This window comes from Anastrepha ludens, chromosome 3, assembly GCF_028408465.1.
Source record: "Anastrepha ludens isolate Willacy chromosome 3, idAnaLude1.1, whole genome shotgun sequence".
NCBI classification, from domain to species: Eukaryota; Metazoa; Arthropoda; class Insecta; order Diptera; family Tephritidae; genus Anastrepha; species Anastrepha ludens.
In genome coordinates, this window is record NC_071499.1 from 100430366 (window position 1) to 100457387 (window position 27022).

The window sequence follows — 27022 nt, forward strand, 5'->3', positions numbered from 1 at the left end:
TTTTGTATGCAGGCACCCATACTAAAATGCCTGCATACAAAAATAATTGTTGGGTAGAATTGTGTGATATTTAACACTCCTGAGGTTCGTTTTGTAATAGCTGCTGGTGAATTATATTGGCTGGGGAATTAAGAGCAGAGAGTCAATCTGAGCATAGGTTAGGTAGTCTGATGTCAGGTTAGAGGTTGAGCATACAGCAACATTTTTCTCTTGTGTTTTACTAGGTTTATAGCTTCACAGAGGGCTGTAATTTCGGCTGAATATAAAGGGTTTCCCAATAACAGGTGTTGGGCGTTAAAGAGGAGAGATGATTAAGGATTTTTATGGCCGGAATTGGGTGGCATTGATCTGGACAACGTTTATTTTCAACAAGACGACGCTACGTGCCACACAAGCAAAGAAAAAGAATGCCCCAGTCCCGCTAAAACAGTGGCAGGCCTCGGAGTACGTTCCAAACCCGTAACCATTGGGTTGACGGTGTAGGTGCGATTGAGACGACTCCCGTCTTTGTGTTCGGTCTGGCTCTGAACGCATGCCCCATAAGAACATGCGTCAACCCTCGCATGGCCTCCTTTAAGGACGACTACACAACTACGGATTTGGATAGCGGCTTCGAGTGGGGACCCACTCAACAAAACTATGAATAACAAAAACACAACAATAGCAAACAATAACACAACAAACAAAACAATAACTCTGCAGAAAGCTTCAAGGGGAGCGGGAATTCGAAACCGAATTCCAAAACCACCTCTCTCAGGACAAGAGGAGCGAAATCGCCTCCTCGAAAATTTTTGCCCCGGAGGTAGTCTCTAGTGGGAGTAATGCGTCGGAATCGACGCGCTAGGCAGCGACCAAGGGAGACACTGAGAGAAAGTCGGAACAAATTTTCAGCATTAATCCGGGGGGTTAATGAGATGAGAGTCCACCTTTGATAAGTAGAGGATCACAGACGGAACCGACTGCGATTTCTAGAGTAGTGGCACTGAATGGGGAAGCCAGCACCAGCAAAGGGCTCTCCCCTAGTTTTCCGGGAACTTCGGGGGTATCATTTCAAAGACCCTCCACTAGCCCTAAACGGTAGGCAGGGCAGAGTAAACGGTCCTTCTCCGATCTTCGTATGGCTACCAAGATCGTGGAGCGCTACCGTGACCAGAATGACTCTCAGATATCTGAAAAGCTTTCCCAGACGCTCGATTGGGCCAGGAAGGTTATCAGAGGAGCAGGGGAGGGTAGCGGAAAGGGAGTGGAAGCGAATGTGCCACAATCAGACTCGGGAGTAAAAAGGCAACGCACCCAGGCGGAGGGTGTCTCCCAAGAAAAGAGGCCCAGGATTGGTGGTGGCCCGCCAAATTCGTTTAGCGAAGTCGCTATACAGACGGGCTCCATCATTCTTGGAGTGACGGACAGCGGTAGGGAAGACGGCGTTGTCTCTAAGGAGGAATGAAAGAGGAGCATCTGCCATCTCCGCTTTTTTATGAGAGTAGTGAGGGAAAACCTGTCCCCCCAAGCTGTGAAAGTGCCGAACGACACTATGGTTCTTGTAAGAGAATCGTTTGCGTTGACGAACGGTCAGCCTCAATGTGCAGGGCGGCAGTGGCCTTGGTGTGAGAGGTATGGGAAGGAGCTAGGCTGAAGGTAGTAGACAAAAAGATCTACCTGTGCGTCCGTGAGCACGTGTCTGGCTCCCCTCCGAACCCTTTGTTTCGAAGGAGATGGAGGAAATCCTCCGCTACTACAATCCTAAACTTCCCACGCACAACTGGAGGGTGGTCAAGGTGAAGAAGACTGAGGAATACTATCGGCAAGGACTGATTCTGCTGAAGGTAGAGTCTCTTGGTCTTCTCGCTGAAGCAAAGGGGGTCATCAACTACGGCTTCAAGAAGGCAGTTCTTAAATCCTACCAAACCGATGCCAGAGGAGAAGCCCTGCACATCCGGAGGTGCTGGGAGAAGTAAGGTCCACAGTAGAGGAGGCTCCTATGAACATGGCAGTGGAATCGATCACGTCGGGGACCGTCATAATCATCGGGTCGTTGTTCGACAGGGCGGAGGAGGAGAGACTTTTGGCCTCGGAGAGCGAGGACACCGTCTTTGAGGGGATGTAGAGGATCTTGGAGGATGATTATTCTTCAGATAAATCTTCAGTACTCTAAGGCGGCGCCCGCCAACCTATTAATCCACCTGGAGTTCTGATCCAGGAGCCCTGGCTGAGCAGCAACGGCATTTCTGGGCTTAGGACGAAAAGCTAGCTGGTGGCATATAGCAGGACATTGAGGGGGCTATTCACAACGTCCTCTCGGAGGCAATTACTATGTCTCTGGGTAAACCGGGGGTCGGAACCGACCTTATAAGATTTATGTATAAAATGTTTAGCAACAGAACAGTCGCGGCAGAATGGAGCGGCATCTCCATCTGGCGGCAGGTGAAGAGGGGCACTCCGCAAGGTGGTGTTCTCTCTCTCCATTTCTCTGGGTTGTTGTTGTAAATTACTTTCTGGAGGAACTGGTGAAAGGGGGCTGCAGGGTAATTGCCTACACGGATGACGTGGCACCAATTGTTAGAGGAAAATTTGTGGATACTCTCTACAACTTGATGCAGGGATATCTGAACGTAGTTGTTAGATGGGCAACGGATTGCGGCCTGTCGGTGAATACTCTTAAGACGGAGCTCGTCCTATTTACGAGGAAATATAAAATACCCAGAGCTCAACTTCCCTCACTAGGGAGCGCTCCTCTGATGCTTTCTGACAAGGTGAGGTACCTAGGTATTATCCTTGACAGCAAGCTTACATGGAAGCTCAATATTGAAGAAAGAGTGAGGAAGGCAACAATCGCCTCGTTTGGGTGCAAGGGCGCAATTGGCAAAAGATAGGACCTTTCGTCTAGTGTTGTTGTTTGGCTATACAATACTATTGTTAAGCCTATCTTGTTATATGGACTCATAGTCTGGTGGAACTTACTAGAGAGGACGACATTGGTGGTGACACTGGACAGAGTTCAGAGGTCGGAACTTATTGGAATCAATGGGGTGGTTCGAACGACTTCTATTCTGACACTCCTACTAGACATCGCAGGCGGAATTGCCGCTGCACATACCGCAATCAGATTGAGGGGTTCGGGCTATAGGCTCAACCTCACTTATGGGCACTCAAGCATCCTTAGAAACTTCGAGTTCATCCCCCGAATCAATGTATATCCTCGCTTAGTCCAACCGGAACTTTTTCTACTCATATTCTATCAGGGGAAAAGTGGACGGGAGGCTAAACTTGGGGACAGGGTCTGGTGAACTTGTTTACGGATGGATCGAAGTTGGAAGGAAAGGTTGACGGAGGAGTTTTTTGCGAGGAGCTTCCCATCAGACTCAATTTCAGGTTACTGGACCACTTCAGTGTGTTCCAGGCAGAGGTAGGTGCAATCAAGGAGGCAGCTGACTGGCTGCTCACTTGCGTACTAACAGCCAAGAAAGTAAATATTTACTCCGACAGCCAAGCGGCAATAAGGGCCCTCAGGTCAGTGACGGTGCATTCATGACTGGTCCGGAAATGCCTGACCTCACTTTCGACTGTGTCCGATTCTTTGACATAAGCCTCATCTGGGTTCCTGGTCACAGCGACATTGCGCGTAACTGTAATGCGGATGAGCTGGCCAGACAAGGGATATGTGAGGTGCAGCACCTTCATCGTTCGTAATCCACACACTCTAAACCCACCCTCCTGAGGAATATCACTGACTTAGGCCCACACCAATCAATAAAACATTGGAAGATGTGGAAGTAAGGCAAATGCTGGGTTAGGGCAGTCTAGGCCGAGCTTCCGGAAGTACGTTGTGCTGATTTGTTAGTACAGCTACTCTACAAGTGGGAGTCTCTCCTCCTCCATATTCGCGGCCTTAAGGGGGTAGTATGGTATTTTTTTTTTTAAATTTTTTTTTTGTTTTTTTTTTTAAATTATTCTATAACATCTTAAGATTATTGTGTGAAAGTTTGAAGTGCATTAGAGTAAAATTGACAAAGACACAAAGGATTAAGTATCTACCTCTCCAACCGGATTTCACGCTGCCGAAAATCTTTAAACGCGTTTTTCTCACACTTGCCTTTTTTACGGTCGGTGTCCACTGCAGATTCATATCTACTGCACCGATTCTTTTCAAATTTGGTTTTTTTGTTTCTTTACTTTATTCACGAGGTAATGACGTCGAGTTTTTTTTTTTTTTAAATTTTGTCATATTTTAAAACAACAAAGTTTTCAAGTTTTTTTTATGAAAAATCGGTGTTTTGACTTCAAAGCGCTTTAAAAAATTTAAAAAAAAAAAAAAAAAAAAAAATTCGACGTTGTTACCTGCGAAACTTTATTAGCTGATGAAATCAATTTGGTTTTTTGATTTTAGTTGATCCAGTAATGAGTTCTGAGGGACACCGCAATAAAACTTTTTTATGAGACGTCCGCGAAGATTCGCTGCCACCAACTCATTTCTTCATAAAAATCAATGAAAATTTCACACAATATTCTTTAAATATGACTTTATAATGAAGTAATTTTAAAATTTTGAATAAATCAACTGTGTCGACAAAAAAAATTTCGAAAAATATGCTTGTTTTACACCGAATTAACCATACTACCCCCTTAAGTAAATTAGAGGGTCAGTAACTCGTCCGTTGCAGCACAATCCATTATTACTTGCTCTGACAGTTAAGCTGTCATAAAATCTCTACATCACCAGAGCTAAGTGATGCCTCACGAATGTTGTCTGGGTTCCTGGACACTGAGAGATTTCTAGAAATGGTATCTCGGATGAGCTTGCTAGGTACAAGCTAGGCTATGACTTAACTTTCATATCATGGTTGAGATTTTATCTTTCCAAAAAAAAAACGTTTGTAAAAATTGAATTCACGAAATCCTACACTTTTGTGGCCTCTTCGGTTGTTCCACAGGGCAGTATTATTGGTCCTATTTTATTTTCCCCTTTTTATGAATGACTGTAGTCCCTTTTAACCACTGTAAGTTTATACTCTATGCTGATGATATAAAACTGTTTGGTAAAGTATTATATCTTGCTAATCCGATGCTTCTTTTGTTCAGCAAGATTTAAACAATCTTGTCGCTTGGAGTGTTCAAAATAAGCTGTCACTTAATATAAAAAATGTTTTCAGATCACCCTTTTAAAATCTTTGAATATTATTCCTTTCGCTTATTCTTTATGAAATGTTGTTCTTTCTAAATTTAAAGCGGTTTCTGATCAAGTCGTGGCATTTGACTCTGGTTTTACATTCCTAAATTACGCTAGTCAAATATTGCCGAAGGCATATGCTAATTTAACATTTTTGGAGGCCTATGTGAGGGATTTAAAGACTCCTAGAGCAGACAAATTTTATATAACTCTTTAGTTCTAATATTCATCTTTGGCTTGGAACACAATTTACGCCTCTCATTCAAATAGAATTGAAAGGGTACAACGAAATTTTACTCGATTCGCTCTGCAACCTCCTCATTTTCCTGTTCTACTCCCGCCGAAGAGTGATCCGTATATGATAGTAAATTTGGGCTTTCTTGCCAATGGGCGTACCCTTCAGTCCTTGCTGTCTTTATCGCACAAGCTAATAGGGAGCCTACTCCAGATAATGAAACATTAAACGGTATGCTTGAACAACGTACTGCACCAAAAAATCAACTACATCCTTCCGAGCGTCGGTCTATACGTATCGAAACTATAGCATCTCTACAGGAAGCTGACAATATTATCGATTTATAATATCGAATTAACTGGACGGCACGTAAATTTAAATTACATTACATATGCACTGTTTTCCAGGCTGAAGCTTTAGCAATTGACGCTGCCCTGTGGGGTCAGAAAGAATTGAAAACGGAAAAACTAGTCATATAAAGCGACAGTCGCTCTTGTTTGGAAGCTATCCAAAATCGGAGCAATCCTAATCCCTTAATTGCATCAGTTCATCAGCACCTGCACCTCCTTCGATGGGGACACAGAATTGACTTTTACTAGGTTAAATCACACATCGCATAGCATTTCCCTTAAGCTATGCTATACGGTAAATATGTCTTACAACATTCGAGTCATGGCAGCAGGAGTATTAAGACCACACCACTGATTCCATTACAAAGACTTTCATTCCAATTCTTGAAAATACTCAACTATACCGACAGCTCTTTGGGATATCAATTGACACAGTTCTTTACTGGCCATGGTTTCAATAAGGCATACTTAAAGCGATTCAAATTTATTGGCGAAGACTGGTGCTCGTGTGACCAACTCAGTGTGCAAAGTATGCATCATCTTTTCCATGATTGCCCACGCTTTCACAGTACACGACAGATACCCGAAACATTCTGTGCACAATATGATATCCCAGCTTTTAATATCAATCAAATTTCAAAATATTCTAGTTTGATAACATTATTTAATGATTTTGTCAAAAAAACTATTGATTATTTAAAAAACTTCAATACTTCAAACATTCGTGTCTTAATCATAATAGTAATACTATATAATAGAATAACTATCTAACTGCTTGTATCCAATCGCAGGCGTTTTATTTCCGTTGTCTTGGTTAAACTATAAAATATGTAATTGAAAAATATTTGTAATCTAAAACACAAATGTAAGCTAATTGAAATAATAAACTACTCGAAACGCAGTAAGCGCCTAGAGACAAAGGAAAAAAAAACAGGGAGCCTACTTTAGCAGTAACCACACAGGTCTGACCTAAAAGGGATAAATACAGAACTAGGTCCCTCATAAAACTAGATCAAATATGTAGTACGAAACATATTCCGAAGTAAAGAATTTAAATAAATTTAAAACTGTTGAAACACTTTTAGAAAATTAAAATAAAATGCATACAGTAAGTCGAAGAGAAGCTATAAAACTATGAAAACATGCACGTAATTTAAAATTTACAATTCTTTGGAAAAAAATACCATTAGCACCTAATATCTTTTACAATGGGTTTTGATTGAAACAAATATATAAGCACATACATACATACATATACAATTACATAGGTGGTTCACAAGAGTGTCGTAAGTGTCGTATTGTCTTATGTCATAAAGTTCTTAACGGTTTAGAAACCACAACCAACTACATGTAACTGTGTGAAAATTCATAATATGACTTATACGGTACCTTGCGAGCCCCGTAAATATATTTTTGGTTGTTTGAAGTTTGTGGAATACAACAATACGACACTTATGACACCCATGTGAATACTTCAAACATATGAGCGTCAGCAGTTTCGACATGCATCTTATTAGGCACTTTAATCACTATCCATACTTTAATTGCGAAGAACATTGAATGAATAAAAAACACTATATTATTCAAAGAATTTTTATGCATCAAAATTTAGGCTATTACGATCAGTTAATAAAATTTTGACTCTTCATGTCTATAGTGTAGTAGTTCGTTATTTTTAGCCCAAGCATAACCACTATTATTCCAAATTGCAAACGTACCAATTAAAAATTTTTATGAGTAATTTTGCGGCATCTTGTATATACATATCGACATGGCTTTTTTATAGAAATGAGCAATATGAATTACTCTTTTCATTTTATGAACACATTTCTCATACCCACATATTATAATCAGTTCTAAAAATAGAATATAGAAATAGTTTGATAATGTATACAAATTATAATCGTCTAAGTCCCAGGGGATGCCGTTAATAGAATTAGTTTAAAAATGTTACGTATTATTTTTTCATTACCCGGTAAAACAACTTGTCATTTTTAGTTCGCTTAATCTAGTTTAAAAATCCCATAAAACTCTTATGAAAATTATACGAATTTGAGCCTAATATAAATTATTAAAAACAAATTTGAAAATTAAGTTTAATATTTAAAAACAAATTTAGCTCGTCATATTGCAAGGCTTTGACTTTTTACTTATTTTATTTAAATTTAAATATTTGTATCTTTCTTATAGAAATATACGATATGTCGGCCATGATGGTTTTTATAAGATCCTTCACCAGAGAGCAATGCCATTTAAGTATCTAAATAAAAATACAAGAAACCAATTTCAAAGTTGAAATTTTCAATTAAGATTGGCTTTGAATCTACGTATATATGTGTATTAGAATGTATATACTTTGTTGTACATATACTTTGCAAGAACAAAGTAGCAATTTAACATGTATTCATTTATATAAATATAACAAATTTGCAATTAGAGAAAATTCTTTGTATGAACTTTCATATAATAAACATCATTCAGCCTCATCAAAACTAATAATGAACTAATAGGTTATCGACCCAAGCTTTGTAAAATAATTTAGTCCTTTGAAATAAATATCTTCAGACACAAGAAAGCTTTAAGATGAGCAGCAATTACTAATCGTGAAAATCGTATTGATTCATGCTGAGTTATGGCCAATCGTATGCGTCAAAATTATGAAATCAGATGGTGCAACGCAGCCGGATGCATGCACTTTGCGAAAGAATAAAAAAATTAAATAGCCTTTAGTTATAAGAGATGAATAAATACCAAATGTAATACAAAGAGGAAGAATATCATCATTTGTTTTATTTTCCAGAGGAAACTTAACCAGCGATAACACCGGTAATAATGCCAGTCTTGTAATCCAACGTAGAATGTCTCTTGCTAACAAGTGCTAATGTGGACTAAGTAGGCAATTTAGTAGTAGTAGTCCTCTCGACGAACAGAACTAACACTTTATAAGGCTCTAATCATGCCAGGACAACTTCGTAGGCTAGGCCATGTCGTCAGAATGGATACAAATGCTCCGGCTCTGAAAGTATTCGGTGCGGTTTCAGCTGGTGGTACCAAATGAATGCCTCATCTGCGTAGGAAAGATCAGGTGGAGAAGGACTTGGCTTCACTTGGTGTTTCCAAATGGCGTCGATTAGCACGAGAAAGAAACGACTGTCGGACTCGGTCTAAATTGAGTAAGCGGTTATCGGGTCAATCAAGAAGAAGAAGATATACATACAGGGTGAACGATATGTTACCTATTCAAAACACCATAACTTTTTTGTATGAAATTAGTTTTTATTGATTTCAAAGACAAATTTGATTACAATTTTAACATATATTCACTTTTTTATTCAAACGGTCAAAATATGAGTTGCAAGCTGCACGAATGTGATCTTGAGGTATTTTGGCCCATTCTCGTATAATCGCTTTTTCAGCGCATCCATACTGGCATATTTTTTAGTCCTCACCTTGCTCTCCAAAATGGATCAGATGGAATAATCCATCGGACTTGCGTCTGGCGAATTCGAAAGCCATTATGTGGACGAAATGAAGTATGGAACATGATTTTTTAACCATTCTTCGTTCACATGGGCTTTATGAGACGGTGCCGAGTCCCGTTGGAACGTGCATGGTCTACGACCGAAATGTTTGCGTGTATATACTTATAATTTTTTTTTTGTCGGGACAGACTAGTCGGGTTCCCTTTTTAATTTTCTTTAAATCTGCGCGACCTCTGAAGAAATCTGAGTAGATGTTGTGGTGCCAAGGAGCCAAGGTGGTTCCTTCTTAACACATCAGTGCCAAAGACCTCAAGCCTGATTCGAGCGTCTCATCCTCCTCTCCACATGCTGGGCAGAGTGCACTGTCTGAGATGTCCACCTTTTCCATGTGCTTTGCCCATAGAAAGTGGTCCGTCATCAGTCCAACCAGTCCCCACAGTCCCCTCTGCTTAGTGACAGGAGGAACTGCGACAGTCGGTCGGACATGACAGGTAGCACCAGTTTTGTCCATCTGCAGCTTCTCTCAGCCTGCCAAGCTTGTTTGTGGGTTAGAGTAACCCGTTTGCTAACCGTGTCTTTGATGGCAGCACAAGGAGTGGCAGAAAGGGCTCCGGGCCAAAAAAAATTGCCTCAGAGCCCAGCCTGGCTAAAGAGTCAGAGATCTCGTTTCCCCGGATATCCACGTGTCCCGGGAACCAAGTTAGCATCAGGCTATTATGTCTACCGACATAGTTCAGCCTGGATTTACAGGACTCGACTGCCCTTGAAGTGGTTGGGGGGCTGTCTAAGGCCATGAGCGCAGCTTGGCTGTCGCTGCAGACACATATATGTAGATCTGCCTCTCATTCTGTTTTTCACAACAAAGCTCATCGCTTTTTGAACAGCATACACCTCCGCTTGAAACACAGATGCATGCATTCCAAGAGCAAAGTGCAGTTTTGTTACGCTGGATTCCACGTAGATCCCAGAGCCGGAGCCATGCTCGGTCCTGGAGCCATCCGTGAAAATGCGAAAACAGTATCCAAACAAATCCACTAAGTGATCGACTAGTTTTATTTGGATTAGGTTGCTTGCTATTTTATTTTGGTTAGGTTGCTTGAAGAGGTGGAATTTGGGCATCCATTTTTTGGAGTAAAGATGAATTCGGTGGCACGTTTACACCCACATGCTTTCATCCGAATTTTAAACGCCTTTATTGTGTAGAAAAAATAAATTTGTATAGAAATATTTCGATTTCTAATTTAAAAGCAAAACCATAAAAACACTGGAAATAAGAAATTAAGACAAAATAGATTGTTAACGACATAAATGCCGAAAAAGCGACTCAGCTTTTCTACCTTACTAACACATGGGCTGAAAAGAACCAGGTCTAATAAAGAAAAAACGTTTTTTTGTTCAAAATTAGCTTTATTCATGACGAACAACGCAATCATTCCAGCGCCGCTCTAACATTTCAATAGCACTTTTGTAGAACGATTTATCTTTTACCTCAAAATAGGCTACAGTTTCAGCGAAAACCTCTTCATTGCAGCGAAATTTCTTACCGGCGAGCATTTTTTAGGTCTGCGAACAGCCGGTAGTCGCTGGTAGCCAAATCTGGTGAATACAGAGCAATTCGAAGTTTAATTCAAAGAGTTTTGCCATTGGTTTGATTGATTTGTCACACGGTGTGTTGTCTTAATGAAACAAAATTATGAACAAACGCGGCACCGATTTTGAACAGAGCTTTCTCATAGTCAAATGCTCATGTAATATACATATATTTTTTGTTAAATATAGTTTTATTATAAGTAGTCAGTTAGAACAATTCTTTATTGATTTTAGAAATAAATATCGTATAAAGCCAACACGTTCTGTTGATATCTTTATGATGCCAGCTAACTTATGCAGTTTCAGCTTTCAATCACTCAAAACGATTTTGTGTTATTTGATTTTTTTAATGTTTTCTGGTGTTGCCGCTGCATTTGGATGTCTACTGCGTTGTGCATCATCGGTGTCTCTACGACCACGTTTGAATCCAGCAATCGTTTTATTGTTGTTGCTGATAGACCGGAGTCCTTATAACACTTTTCAAACCATTGCTTCGCTTGAACGATTTTTTTACCCATCAAGAAGCACGAAACTCTTTTTGATCCATTGTTTTGAAAATAAGAAAATTAACGTCACCTTAGCACAATCACTTACAATCTAATGAATAGAATATCATGAAATTTTAACAGCTGTCTTTTTGAGATTAGTACTTACTGAAAAAGAGGTAAATGTTATAAAACTAGAGCCATCTCTGTGTTAGGCCCGGGACTTGTCAGCCCATGTGTTATATTTGTATCATAGTGCATACTACAATAAAAAATCATAAAGTGAAACATGAAATTGCACAAAATCTAAAGAAATGCAACGAATTTTAAACAAAATTACAAACTTTTTAGTCAGAATTTTTAGAAAAATTCTGGGTATAAAATTCTGTGGTATAATTTAAGGGGCTCAAAATTTGCTTTGATTTTTGATAATTTTTTCTACTGACATTACTATACATTTTGTTCGAAAGTAATTTGTAACGAATGCTCCAATTTTATATATGTGACCTGGTTTATGAAAAGGTACCTTACGTGTCAAAAAATCATTTTTCACTTTTTTGTTGATTCGAATAGTGTGTGAAAGACTCTTTAAAATGGTGAAAACCAGAAAGTCATAATTTGTTTAATACAAATACGAAAAAGACTGAAAAGTTTAAACTTTAACTGCTGTTTTCTCGAAAACTTGTTTTCGCGCGTAAGGTACCTTTTCGTAGACCAGGTCACATATGGAAAAAGTGCACAAGACTATGATATTATTGTGAGCACAAGTGTATGTGCAAAAGACTTGCCCCAGTAATGTGTGATAAAGCTAATAGTGGAAATGAAAACATATTTAATTTGAAGTCAAAACTCCAATTTTAGTAGCAATGATCTACACGCAGACTAGCGGAAAATTGGGCAAAACCCCCAAATTTTGGTGAACAATTTATAATTTTTGTTTTATAAAATCAATTTTTTTTAAATTTTTTTTTTATTTTAATTAACAGAAATAAAAATTTCGTAAATATAAAATATAGCAAAAGTCTAACAAATTCCGAGTTAATACTTATATTTTGAAAAAAAATATGGGTTTATTTCCAACACACATCAATGAGTATATTATTTTTATACAATATAATGTATTTTTGAGCCATCGTCATAACTGTGCAGCAATAATTTCGTCAGGTCTTATCACTCAGCATTTTACCAACAATAAAAAAATATTGCCTCAGGACTATGAATATTCGATTGGCTCGTGCGTGCTGGGCTTAACTCATCGCTCACTTGATTCAAGAGTGTCATAATCCAAAAAACTAAAACGGCTTCAATATTCATCTAATGAGATACTGTTAGTAAATATCGCCATGAATTTTTTACACAACATGAAAGAAGAGTTGGCGGCCATTTTTGCGTACTTGTCTAAAAACTTTTTTTTTTGGGTTACGATGTTCCTCTAGCAAACGAGCAATATGATTTAAGGGTGGCCGTAATGGATCCATTTTTCGTTCATACCTACCATTCGATTACTTTTTTGACAATTCTGCAAGCTTAAAAATTTAAATTTAAATTTAAAGTACTTTTATGTTACTTATTCTAAATTCCGTTCCCTTATCCATACTTCCTTCAAGTGAAATTATTGATCTTGGTGTGGTACTTGACTCTAAATTCTCTTTTCAAAGCCATTTAACTTATATCAAGTTATATTTTGCACTTGCTTTTATTTGGACTTTGGTGACCCATAAATACTTGCATGCACACTATAAAGCTTTTATGTAACTCTCTTGTGCATTCAAAGCTAGAATGTGCTCTCTTTGTTTGGATACCAAAATATGCATGTCATAATATTCACTGATCCAATTCCACCCTATAAAGGTGGGTGCTTGCTCATTTAAACCCCTAGATAGTAGGACTATTTTCGCTTTTATTTTCATTAGTGAGAAAATTAATTTCCATTCGTAATTTTATTCGTTAAAAATGCTATTTCAAAATGTTATTAAATGAATTGCTTATCTACCTATAGTTTTTAAGTATTCTCTAATATTATAAAGGTAATCGTTTTCAGAATCTGTTAAACTAATGGTCGTATTTAAGTTCCGGTGTGGGCATACGAATATATATTTTTTTAAAGAAGAAGCATCTAAAAACACTAATATGTTACTAGTTAAAAATTTAAATAGCGTAATAAAAATGAAGAGCCAAAATCTCAAAAAGTGTTATAGAAGATTAATTCTCATAAACTCGAGCTCTCGTAGAAATTTTAGGCATTTAATTTACTGAAATTACAATAATATTTATGACAAAATATTATTAAATAGAAAATTTTCGAAACTTAAATTCTATGTGTGCCCGCCTCTGGTATTAACCTTATATCTTTTAAATCGACATTGTATGAACGTTGCTTATACAATTTTGTTCCCATATCCTAAACAATGTACATTTAGTTTGGCAATGAGTATACATATGTATATATGTAATAGTGCAGGCTGGTGACAGACAAGTATGTATGCCAAATGTGCTAATACATCAGTTCTTTGCATGCATGAATTACGTAACTACGAAGACAATGATGCTGAGGACGCTGACTGTAACATCTGAAAAGGAATTTAAATTTGCACTCACTCTCACCTGCACTTCCAAAGCATGGTAAGCTATAATAAGACCTAAAAGAATCACAGTCGAAACAGATATTAAGGTTTTTAACGCTGTCGAGTAAAACGAAGCCTGAAAAGTTAAGAAAAAAACACAAAAATAAATTATTTTATGTTTACATACATACTGACAGATATTGTTAGAGTAGATATATGTAACTATGTACACATGTACAAGCATATAGAGTCGGTTAAAACGAAGAAATGTAAAGTGATGATTTCGTTGGGTTGGGTACAACATTTTTATGGTAAATAAATTCAAAATCCAAAATTCTGGCTGTTAAAGTTCTGTGTTAAAATTTATGAGAACCTCACTTGTTTGTATAAACGAATCTTTTCATTGAAAGCACTACATGAGTTTTTATTTAAAATACTTAAAAAAATACAGAGTTATGGCCCTTATTTGGATACATAATTTTAATACTCAGAATATTAATTTTACATTATATTGTCGTTACAAAATTTTGTAAAAAAAGCACCATTAGGACCCAAAGGAATTTAGAATTTATTTCACATTTTTTACAGAATTTTTACCCAAAGGAGTGTTGTAATGCAGAATTTAGGACCGCTCCCTATTTTTCTACTAGCTTAATTGTGTTAAATATTCATTTACAAAAAATAAATAGAACTTCGTAACAACAATTAATAAAAAATAAATTAGTCCTTTAAACCTATTATCTATGAAACTTTTGTGCTAATTTTTGGATTCGAAAGAGTTAGAAATATATTAATCGATTCAATTTTGCTCGACATTGAAAACCACAAATCTGAATGGGAGTCCAGAACAGGCGCGTATGTTTGTTACATGCTGATATATCCTTTACTTTCTAATACTGATGAGCAAATATAGGCACTGGCCCTATCGTACTATATTATTTTCCATGTTGCTTGAATTTTTTCAAAGAGAAGTAGTTTTCCTTTCCAACATATCAAATGAATTTCTCTATTGAAAACTTTTTAAAATTTGAAAGCAACGATTCTTTCATCAAGACACCAGTCGTCTACAAACATTCGAATTTCTGCCATGAAAAAGTTCTCCATAAAATCCATTTGCCTTTCGGAGCCGGCTTAAAACTGTAGGTCTCTACATTTGTGGAATAACATCAAGACGCGCACCACAATAGGCTACACCTGTTTTCCACATTAGGCAAACAAAATAAAGTAAACAAATACCAAAAAATGTGACAAATTAAAAGTTCCTGGAGGATGCTTCCATATGTAGAAGCCCACGCAAGTGGGGAAAGTTACTGATTGCTATTCACTTGGGAGTGGCCAGGACGATTCTTCTGCTTATGGTTCAAGCAGCTCACAACTCCCGGGATTAGCCCAAGTATCCTCTGGGTAGCTTCCGAACACCCGTTCGGAAGTGAGCTAAAACGTGAGAAGGCGAAACATTCCAGGATAGGTGGTAGTGCGCTGGGCTTGGGACCCGCCACGCGAAGCCAAATCGATCATGTTATGAAAGATGGAAGATACGCTTCCTGTGTTGCAGTCAAACTACGCACACGCCTCTGTGCAGCAAAAAGCGTACATCTACCTACGTAAAGAATGTTCAACATCAAAAAGCTGCAATCACAACAGACAGCCAGAAGATTCGCCACTCGACTCTCATTCCTGCTCTGAGAGAGTACTGCCCAACAAACCGGCGTGCACGAGTAATGGAGCAACATTTCTCGTTCTCTACTACCGCCGCCGAAGAAGAAATCGGATTCCGGCGAGCCCGAAAAAACAGTTGGTACGACGAGAAATGTCATGTTGCCGCAGAAAGAAAAGATGCTGCCTATAGAGCCACGCTGAGAGCGTGCGCAACGCGAGCCATGTGGGATCGCTACCGAGAGCTAAGAAAGGAAGAGAGACGTATTATCCGACAGAAGAAACGAGAGGGCGAAATACGTGAGCGCGAGGAGCTTGAAATGCTGGCCAATAGGAACAACGCCCGAAAATTCTACCAGAAAGTTCGGTGGCTTACAGAAGTTTTCAAGACGTTTTCGTGTAAGAATAAAGACGGAGATCTGGTGACCGACATCCAGAGCGTTCTTAAATTATGGAGGAAACACTTCTCGAACCTATTAAATAGTGACAGTTGCGCATGTCACAGAGAATGTGAAGATCCCGATACCCCAATCCTTGACGACGGAATTGTCGTTCCGCTACCCGACCATGACGAGGTGAGAATAGCGATAACGCGGCTAAAGAATAACAAAGCCGCGGGCGCCGACGGACTGCTGGCTGAGCTATTCAAACGTGGCGGTGAGGAGCTGGAAAGGTGCCTACCGATTGGAATTTAAGTGTGCTCTGCCCAATCCATAAGAAGGGAGATCCTGCAATCTGTTCCAATTACCGCGGGATTAGTCTTCTAAATATCGCCTATAAGGTTCTAGCGATCGCATTGTGTGAAAGGCTGAAGCCCACCCTCAACCAACTGATTGGACCTTATCAGTGTGGCTTTAGACCTGGAAAGTCTACCATCGACCAAATATTCACAATACGCCAAATCTTGGAAAAGACCCATGAAAGGAGAAGCGACATACACCATCTTTTCGTCGATTTCAAAGCTGCATTCGACAGCACGAAAAGGAGTTTCCTGCATGCCGCGATGTCTGAATTTGGTATCCCCACAAAACTAATACGGCTATGCCAGACGACGTTGCTCAACACCAAAAGCGCCGTCAGAATTAGGAAGGACCTTATTGAGCCGTTTTATACCAAACGAGGTTTGAGACAGGGTGACTCGCTGTTGTGTGACTTCTTTAACCTGATGTTGGAGAGGATCGTACGAGCCGCAGAACTTAATCGCTCAAGCAAAATGTTTTATAAGAGCGTACAATTGTTGGCGTATGCCGATGATATTGACATCATGCGTGGACGATGATAACATCCGATGAGGCAACGCTTGGAGTGTTTGAGAGAAAGATTCTGCGCAAGATTTGGCATCGGCGAATATCGCAGGCGATGGAACAATGAGCTGTATGAGCTTTGCGAGGACATAGACATAGCGCAGCGAATAAAGCTCCAGCGGCTACGTTGGCTTGGTCATGTCGTCCGAATGGATACAAACGTTCCGGCTCTGAAAGTATTCGATGCGGTACCAGCTGATGGTAGCAGTGGAAGATGAAGGCCTCCTCTGCGTTGGAAAGATTAGGTGAAGAAGAACTTAGCTTCACTTGGTATATCCAATTGGCGCCGGTTAGCGCGAGAAAGAAACGACTGGCGCGCTTTGTTAAACTCGGAAAAAATCGCGTAAGTGGTTATCGCGCCAATTAAGAAGAAGAAGACTTTCATTCATGCTAAATAATTCAATTTGCTTCATTTCTACTGTTGATGTTTCTAAAATAACTGTTATACGAGCCGTACGTCCTGGTCGCTCCTCATCAAAAAGGGATGTTCGCTCACGTTTAAGTTCGTTGAACCAACATCTAACTGTGGTCATAGATGGCGAAACGTCCCCATAGACAGCATCCAACTTTGCTTTTATCTCCTCGCATTTCTTCTCATCCAAAAACAAAAAGTGAATTAACGAATGATACGGTTCTTTTCCATTTTACCGAAAATCACGAAGCACGTCTTACTCGAATAGCTGCCAAATCCAAATTAACCTATCAATAAGTCTGAAATTTGTTTTACCGTCGTTTGATAGATGGCAGCAGACGATACTAACACCAACTTCCTTCAGGAACGCCCTCTGTCATCAAACACGGGTACTTATTGAACCGCCCTCGTATCTTCTACGTAGCTACATACTGTTGTTTTTCTTATTACAATTAGAAACAACTTTTCTATTATTTGGTGTTTCATGCCTGAGCTTCGAAACCGTGTACTTCCGAGTTATAGTGATGCTCCAACGCATTCGACTATGTCGGCCTTTTTTAGGCGATTGATTTATAGTCTACGAGTATGTTGAATAATAAGATTTTCGGATATGTTTTTTGAAATAGGCATTTCATCATACGATGCGTAGAACTATGTGTTAACTAAAACATAATGTGGGTAAAACCCCTCCGATTGATTCAAAGCAATTAAATACCCCAAAAAACTAGTATCTAAATACAAGAAATTTAAAATGTAATCAAACTTTAGAAACTTATACAACAATTGGCAACCCACAGTTTGAGAATGGATTATCATATCATCAAATATTTCAGCACAAAAATTTGCATACTTATTTGGAACGAAGGACTTAAGTAAATTTAAATAAGCTATATTTGAATTTTCTACATGTTACGAAGTTTTATTGACGCTTACCTTTGTATAAACACCAGCACTGCTTAATTCATTCTCAATCACCATAACTATTATGCCGAACATGCCCATTACCAGAGCATAATCACTGATGCGTTTCCTTTTTTCGAATAGAGCTTTTCGTTTACCTAGCCTGTATCCGACATTTGGTTTGTGCTTAGCTGAAATAGTAGAAGGCTTCCGCGATGTATTACCGCCAGTGAGAGCACGCTCCTCCATGTACCTGAATGGTGTAATGGAAAAGGAATCGATTTATGCTCTTACATATATAGGATGCATGGTAGCAGTAAAATGTTTTTTTATAAGGATGCCTATGTACATAAAATATATGTTAAAATTCAAATCGCCCAGCAACAAATTCGGATATAGAATGGCTTTCAAATTTCGATGGCTTATTTTAAGGATTCTTAAAAATAACTTTTTTTTAAAGGTCAGCAGTATGTGAGCTTATATTCAATAATGGAGCATTCACAATAGAACATTCAATGTCGCAACTTTTCTTTTTTCAAAACGTACAAGTATAATCTTCTTGTATGTCATCGTAGACTAACGAACGCTATGTTTTAAATTAAAACTATTTGATATTACATACATATGTGTATGGATTTAAAAAACTAGTTCGTTGTGAGTTAAAGAGAGATTTTTTCTTAATCAGTAGTTTGTGGGATATTACACGGCTTTTCAGTAAGTTATGTAATTTTATCAACCATCGTTTCACGTTGGCCGAACGTGTGGAAATTGTTTGAAAAATATTATCGAAATACCACCTCAATTATAAATACGTGAATGCTATGCAAAACCATTTTCTCGAATGAAATCCATTTGTTGCTCAGCGAATATGTCAACAAGCATAATTGACGTTATTGGGACGATGAAAATCAACAAGTGTTCGACCAAGAAGTGATGCATCCTCAAGGACTGATTATTTGGTACTTTTTATGGTATAGGGACATCATAGGACCCTTTCCTATCTAAAAGGATAGACCGCTAGGAAATGTTCAAACAGGCAACTAATTGGCAATTAAGAACATTTCGGCAATTTAAACTTAATTATAACACCAAACAAAAAATCAAATTATTACTTGTCAATTAATACTTAAGCTTTGGAACTCTGTAAATGTTGTTTAATGAGAAAAGCAAAGTCTGTTTAGGAAGGAAAATTTCTGTTCAATAAAAAACGAAACATCATGAAAACTAAATGACATTAAAATCAAGAATTATTCGAGTCAGCTACACCAAAATCAATTTCGACAATTGTGTTATTCCACAAATCAAGTGTATAAGGTTCTTAGGGAGAGCTATCAGCTCGTCTTTGGAAGTAAGTGATCATTAAACTGATGTAATTGAAGAGTAAAAACACAATTCTACTCGTAATCTTTTAAAATTGCTGACAACAATAAAAGCAGATCTACACCCTCAAGTAGTTTTAAAATTTTATAGGAGTTTTGTTGGAGAACAACGACAACTTTAGTAAGACAAACAAGAATTAAAAAAAGTATAACTTTTCAAAACTCTTTTCTTCGGAGAAGTTTAGGTGTCCTCCCGCCAACTCCGGGCGCGCTGCTCTACGTGCTTACGTACAGCTGAGAGAGGAATGTGGCTCACTGCCAAAGAAATCATAAAGCTAAAATAATTCAATTTTTAAATGTATGACACAATCGCTAACAATACTGGCACGAAATCCAGGTAAAATCCAGTTTGTATTTAAAAAATGTTCAGAAGTTTTCAGCAGCACTAAGACTAGTGATCCTTTCGAGTCTGTAGAAAGTTTAAGCGTGGACACGCACACCCTCCCGGACGTTAATAGCAAGGTAGCCACAGCAGAAATTAGAGCTACCAAAAATTAAATAAGTATTTAGCTGATGGATTAAAAGGTTTTGCTGAAGATGCTTCGGCCTTGGCGAATTCGGTTGGCTGTGGAGTGTGGCATCAGTTTTGGTTTTAAAATAGAATTATACACTTTTTTATAGACAGCCTGCAAGCTCTCAGAGTTTGAATTCTCAAATTTTCTCATGTTGTGTTCTCCAGGCCATTCTGTTAATAGAAAGGCAGATCAAAATGCAAAAGAATCAGCAGATAATAGCACCGTCATTGAAGTTGACAGTTCAATGTCGAAGAAGATGTGAGAATGATTTGTAGTAGCATTTTCTCTGAATGGTACAATGGATTTCTGTCATATGCTAGTAGTCGACCTAAGCTTTTTGCACGAATTTTCCCAAAGTTACCAGCAAAAACCTGGTTCTTGTTCGATGTTAAAGATATACAACGTATCCTATTGGTTGGCCACAATTACGATGGCAGGGCAGGTACTTGTACATGACCTACATATGTGATTGCCGAGAGGTAAACTCTTATACACACCTAGTGTATAAACTAATAATAAAGACCGTTCTCTCCCGACAGTCGGTTCTACGTTACCGGAACGACCCGGATTTACTATATATCCTACCAAGGACTGTTACTATAGCAGAATTCCCCGTACACGTATGAGAAATATTTTTGCTGCTACAACAACAACAACAACGTGAAATCAGTGTTATCACATGCAAATGAAAGATACATAATAAATTTGCTTTAATTTATTAAAGGAGGCCTTGACAATTGCACGCTATGAGAAGACGTGTTTGACAATCTCTGTGCTTTTTTTTGACATTTTTCACGCAGTACACACCTGATATACGTGCACGAGTTTTGCTTGTAAATCTTTCGTTCGCATATTGTTACTTATTAACAAGAGTTTCGCATACAAGTGTACCGGGTGTGAAGATATACTAAAATTGGCCCCCGGCCCGCCTAACTCGGTAAAAATAGGTTTGCTCTGCTTGCCTCGGAACCCCCCCCAAAAAGAAAAAAAACCATCATACACTCCGCTCAACATCCCCGAAGTGCCCCAATCGAAAAAGGAAAATCCGAAATTTATTACAATCAGCGCTACGAACCCAAATAAACCCATTTCAAATTGTTCCTCTTTCGCAATATATAAAGCTTTAGAAGCCATCAGCAAAGAAATCATTTCGATTTCGGAGCTACGTAATGGCAATCTTCTTGGCTTGTTAAAAACAGTCAAATCGCTGAAAGGTTTATCTCGACCAAAAAACTTCCTGGTGTTTGTGAAATTGATGTCAAATATCATGACAACCCCAACAGCGTAAAAGGTACGCTCCCTGTTTAAACAACGTCAGTGCGGAAGAAATAATTGAAAATATGTGGAAATGCAGGTGTAGTCGGAGTGTATAAGTTCACTAAAACAATAGAAGGTGTTCCACAATTCACTGGTGCTGTTTTACTTACTTTCGACTTTTACGAGCTACCCGATAAAGTTGATGTGTATTGGCGAAGCGCTAAGGTAAATCCTTATTTTCCCAATCTAATGAGATGTAAAACCTGCCAACGCCTTGGTCACACCGCTAAACGCTGTAACAACGCACCCACATGTGAGTCATGTAGTTTACCCTCTCACCCACCTCCATGCACCCAATAGACTATGCGCTAACTGCTCAGGCGATCACCCGTCATCTGCTAACACTTGCCCAAAGTATATGCAAACGAAAGAAATACTTAAAATAAAATGTCAAAACAAATGTTCCATGTGCGAAGTACTCAAACTTCATCATTACTCAATTCCTCTTTTGCCGAAGTCGCCAAAGAGACACAAAAATCAACCAACATTCCAGCACTAAACTCCAAATCTCTTCCATCACCACCAGTATTTCGAACCCACCTCAATCAAATTCTTCTCTAAACAATAATTCACCTCAAACCAACTACAAAACCCACCTACCCTATAATGAACTAGTTTCCTCTTTTACACCGGTTTCGCAAACCCTCTTACAGACTCCATTCAGCTTCGAAGTAATACTTGCAAACATCATTTTGCATACATACCCACAGACAATTCTCTCTTACTTGAAATATAGCCACAATTGCAATAGAAATCCAAGTACCTTTCAAATTTACTATCAAACACTTTACATACCACCTATACAAAATATCTCATGCGCTGATAGTACGTCTTGCGATCAGTACCACTCCAATCATAATAGTGGGCGACTTTAACGCATAGAAGATTTGATTCTATCAGAAAATCTTATTCTATTGAACGATAACAAACCGGCGCACTTTTCCACACACACAACTTTTGCCACTGTAGACTTGACAATCTGTTCCTCCAATATTGCCTCTAATCTAACTACAAACACCCTCCTTCAGCTACGCGGTAGTGACCACTTTCCTATCCTTACTGTGTTCTCCACTACTCCTATTTACAAAACTAAACCCAAACCAAATTTTTTAAGAGACAGAGCGAATTGGGAAAAGTTTCAACTTGTTGCTAGCAGTTTACGCAATAATCTGCCGAGTTCCGATAATGTCAACAAAGAAGTTGCCACAGTTACAAAAATAATCCGCACCTCAGCTCACCTATCTATCCCACAATCCACTAATAAAATCTTTTCAAAAACGGTGCCGTACTGGTCTGCTGAGCTAGCTAAATTAAGAAACGAAAAACGTTTCTACTGGAAAGAATATAAGCGAATAAGATCTAACTATAATCTTATACTGTATAAAAAGGCAAATGCTTTGTTTCGAATTAAATCAAAGCAATCTAAAAAGGAATATTTACATAAATTTACGGAATCAATCAATCACAAAACAAATCCAAAAAAAGCTTGGTCTGACTTAAAAAGGCTGTCTCTGGTATTTACCCTCACTCCACTCTAATTGCCATAAATAACCCTAATAGACCCATCGCCAACGCCAACGAATTATCAAACTACTTTGCATCTTATTGGTCCGAACACTCGCATGACTCTAATTTCCATTCTACTTTCATTTCAGATAAACACAAATACTTAAAAAAGTCCAATAACAGTTCTTATAGAATATTAGGTGCGCAACTTAGTTCTCGCTGTTTGTCAATAGATGCCACCAACATAACCTAAACGTCATAAACCAAGTTTAGATATGTGGTAAACAAACTGCTTCGACACATTAGTGATTTTGTTTTGGTATCATATACTTTTGTGAAGATGTCTGATTTTGTACCGAATAATCGTCATTTACGGGAAGTGTTGATTTTCCTCTTTCATTCGAAAAAAAAACGGCGGCTGAAGCGCACCGAGAGCTACAAAAAGTTTATGGAGGTGCTGCATTAAGTGAAACAACGTGCTGAGATTGGTTCCGTCGCTTCAAAGACGGTGATTTTAATGTTGACGACCATCCGCGTGAAGGAAGGCCAAAAACCTTCGAAGACGCTGAATTGGAGGCATTGCTCAATGAGGATCCGTGTCAAACACAAGAAGAGCTTGCTTCAGTAATAGGAGTTATCCGCCAATCCATTTCCAAGCGATTGCATGCTTTGGAAATGATTCAGAAACAGGGGACTTGGATTTCTTATGAGTTAAAACCAAGGGATGTTGAACGTCGTATTTTCGCTTGTGAACAACTGCTCCAGCGGCAAAAAAGGAAGGGTTTTCCTGATCGCATCGTGACGGGTGATGAAAAATTGATTTATTACACCAATCCAAAGAAAAGAAAGTCATGGAGACTGTCCGGTCATGCTTCTACGTCATCGCCTTGGCCGAATATTCACGCTGCGAAGGTTATGCTATATATTTGGTAGGACCAAGTTGGTTTTATTTATTATGAACTATTAAAACCGAACGGAACCATCACTGGGGATCGGTATCGATTTCAATTGATGCGATTGAGTCGAGCACTGCGCGAGAAGCGGCCGCAATACGCGGACAGGCATGAACAAGTGATCCTACTGCATGACAAAGCTCGACCCCGCGAAGCCAAACCCATTAAAACCTACCTGGAAACACCGAAATGGGAAACCCTACCCCACCCGCCACATTCTCCAGATATTGCGCCGTCCAATTATCACCTGTTCCGATCGATGGCACATGGTCTAGCTGACCAGCAGTTCCATTCAAATGAAGACACTAAAAAATGGCTTGATCCGTGGATAGCCTGAAAAGATGAACAGTTTTACCGCGACGGTATACGAGATCTACCAGAAAGATGGGAAAAAGTAGTAGCCAGCGATGGGCAATACTTTCAATGATTCACTTGTAACCATTTTTTCAGAATAAAATTGTAGTTTCATCAAAAAAACAGCGAGAACTTAGTTACGCACCTAATACAATATCAAATATCACTGGCTGCGAGATTGCATACAACGAAATAGAGTCCACTTTACCTTCACTGTATGGCAAAACCCCTAGGGCCGACAGAATACCGTACCCCATGCTTCAACATCTACCTTTGTGCCTAAAAATTAGATTACTGAAATTATACAACAATATCCTCAATTAAGGTATTTATCCTCAAGCGTATTATTCCTATTCTAAAGCCAGGAAATACTGCAACGGAAGTTTCAGGGTTCAGACCCATCGCTCTACTTAGCTGTTTGGGCAAACTATTCGAAAAAATAATAGCCAAGCGCATTTCATGTTATGCTTTGAACAACTATTTAAGTCCACAGAAAGTAGCTTTCAAAGAAGGTCAGGGCACTATTTATGCCTTGCTCTTATTGGAAAACTACACTTCTACAGATCTTTCCAATAGAAACCACCTCTTGGTTCTAAGCATAGACTTTGAGAAGGTCTTCCACCATGTCAGAGGCCATATTGTCCTACGGCAGTTGGAAAAATGGAGCCTTAGCGGTAAAATACTTTAAATTATACAGGCCTTTCTCACTAATCGTAGATCTGTGTCCAAAGTAAATAATACATATTTAGACTTTTTTGTTGTGCACAACGGCATCTCTCAAGGCTCTCCACTCTCTGTTGTTTTATTTTTAACTGCGTTCAATGAAATTAGCCAAATTATTAATAAATATAAATATGTTTCTTACGTATGCTATGCTGACGACTTACTATTGTGTTCTAAATTTAATGACCTAGACATCGTCAAACAAGATTTCATTAATATACTATCTGACTTAAACACTTGGTCCGAACCATCGGAAGCCAACATATAATATCTATTAATAAATGCAAAACCTTCCATATTTGCCGGAAACATAAATGTAATTACTTTAGTTTAAGTATTGTAATAAAAACATGCAAATTGTAAATAGTGTTAACTTAAAGTTTTTGGTTGTAATTTTTGGCAAAAAATTAACTTTCAAAGAACATTGTACATATTTAAGAAAACAACTGGCTGCTAGGCTCAATATTATCAAATACTTGTCATCTAAGCACTGTTTAATTAACTCTTCAACGCTAATAAATGTAACCAGGGCACTCATATTATCGAAGATAGACTATGACCTTCCTATTTATAGTAACTGTCCGTAAAGCAACATAAAACTAATTTATTCAGCTTACCAGAAGCATCCGTGTTCTGCCTAAATCCCCAACAAAATTTATACTGGCGGAAGCCGGCCTCCCCACAATTGAAGAAAGAATAGTTAAACTTATAAATAAGCTATTTCCTTGCTACAACAGCGATTTATATGAAGCAGTGGTAGGTGCGCTTCAAAGAAATAAGACTCCACGTCGCAAATCGACGATTGCGCTGTGCATCGATTAAGCTAGAGAGATTGTTATCACTTTCGCTTCACTTCGCCAAAATGTACTGTTTCCGCCATGGTTGATGAAAGAATCTAATTTTATATTAAACTTAGCGAAATATGTTAAAAATCACACCAATTCTATTGTTTACGAACGCCTTTTTGCAGAACTCACTTCCCGAATGGAGCTTAATTTTCACTGCTAGGTCAATAACTGATACTAGCACCTCGTTTGCAGTTGTCAATTCGAAAGGAGAAACAATCACGGCCGGTTTCCTCCCTAGAAGCCTCCTTTTATACAGCCGAAGCTGCAGCGATCCTTCATGGTATTACCTTCGCTGAAAACTCTTTACTGAAAGCAGTAATTTGCACGGATAGCAAATCAATCATTTACTCGATAATGAATACAATGAACAAAATGCACATCATATCCTGTATTCGGAGCAAATTATGAAAATATAGCGACCGCATAAAACTTATGCGGGTACCAGGCCATGCAGGCATAAAAGGGAACAATCTAGCGGCAGAACGAGCTAATCTCGCTGGGAAAGAACCACTTATAACTTCGACTATATTTCGAAAACAGACGTATATAAATTTATATACCACAGACACTATAATGCACAAATGGTCACTTGGGGATTCTCTTTTCACTATTATATCGTAAATAATCCAAACAGGATTGTGTAAGACCTCTAAGCTAACTATCTATTACTTTTACATCAGCGAGCCGAAGGTCCTGTCAGCTAGTGCTCCTTTTTTACGTGTAAGAATAATTGTATTATTATTTCACGTCTGTAAATAATTAAATAAAATTTATTAAAGAAGCTAACATTGAGTTTTAGCATTGCCTTACACATAAGTGATCTCATAGATGGCGGAATAGCCTGTCGTTAGGAGGATTGTCAGTCCGCCATCTAAATAAAAATAAAAAAAGAAAAACAAACAGAGGAAAAACCAAATCACGATTTTTCTAATATACGAAAATATAATCAATTTATATTGAAAATGATACTCATTATAAAATCAAATTTGGTGCTTTTGGAAGTGCTCAAAGAAGAATGCAGTTGCAATTGACAGTTTGTATTGAAAAGCCACCTTTCTGTTTGGTAGTAGTAGTATTTGTTCTACATATGTTTACAAAAAATATCGATTTTTTAGAAGTTTGAATGCCTTATTTTTGTCCATGAATATCTTTTTTTATGAAATACGTGCAATAAGTAATTTATTTTCAAAGCCAGCTTATTTCATTTCAGGACCTTCTCGTAACTACTGTGTGCGTGTGCATATGATTATGTCACATGTGTGTTAAATGATGACAGCTTGAAAAT

General features: G+C 38.3%; 1 protein-coding gene across 8 annotated transcripts in view; it reads right to left on the minus strand.

Moving 5' to 3' along the window:
• The window catches only part of LOC128858609 (small conductance calcium-activated potassium channel protein), a 174457-nt gene that overhangs the window by 45108 nt on the left and 102327 nt on the right, over positions 1-27022 (minus strand). For 5 of the 8 annotated variants that reach the window (XM_054095015.1, XM_054095019.1, XM_054095016.1 and 2 more), the window contains 2 exons: positions 18176-18395; positions 13905-14006 (listed from right to left, as the gene is read on the minus strand). In XM_054095015.1, coding sequence (XP_053950990.1) covers positions 13905-14006; positions 18176-18395 — 322 coding nt within the window. The remainder of the gene's footprint in view (positions 1-13904; positions 14007-18175; positions 18396-27022) is intronic. The other 3 variants (XM_054095020.1, XM_054095017.1, XM_054095018.1) reach the window with 1 other exon arrangement.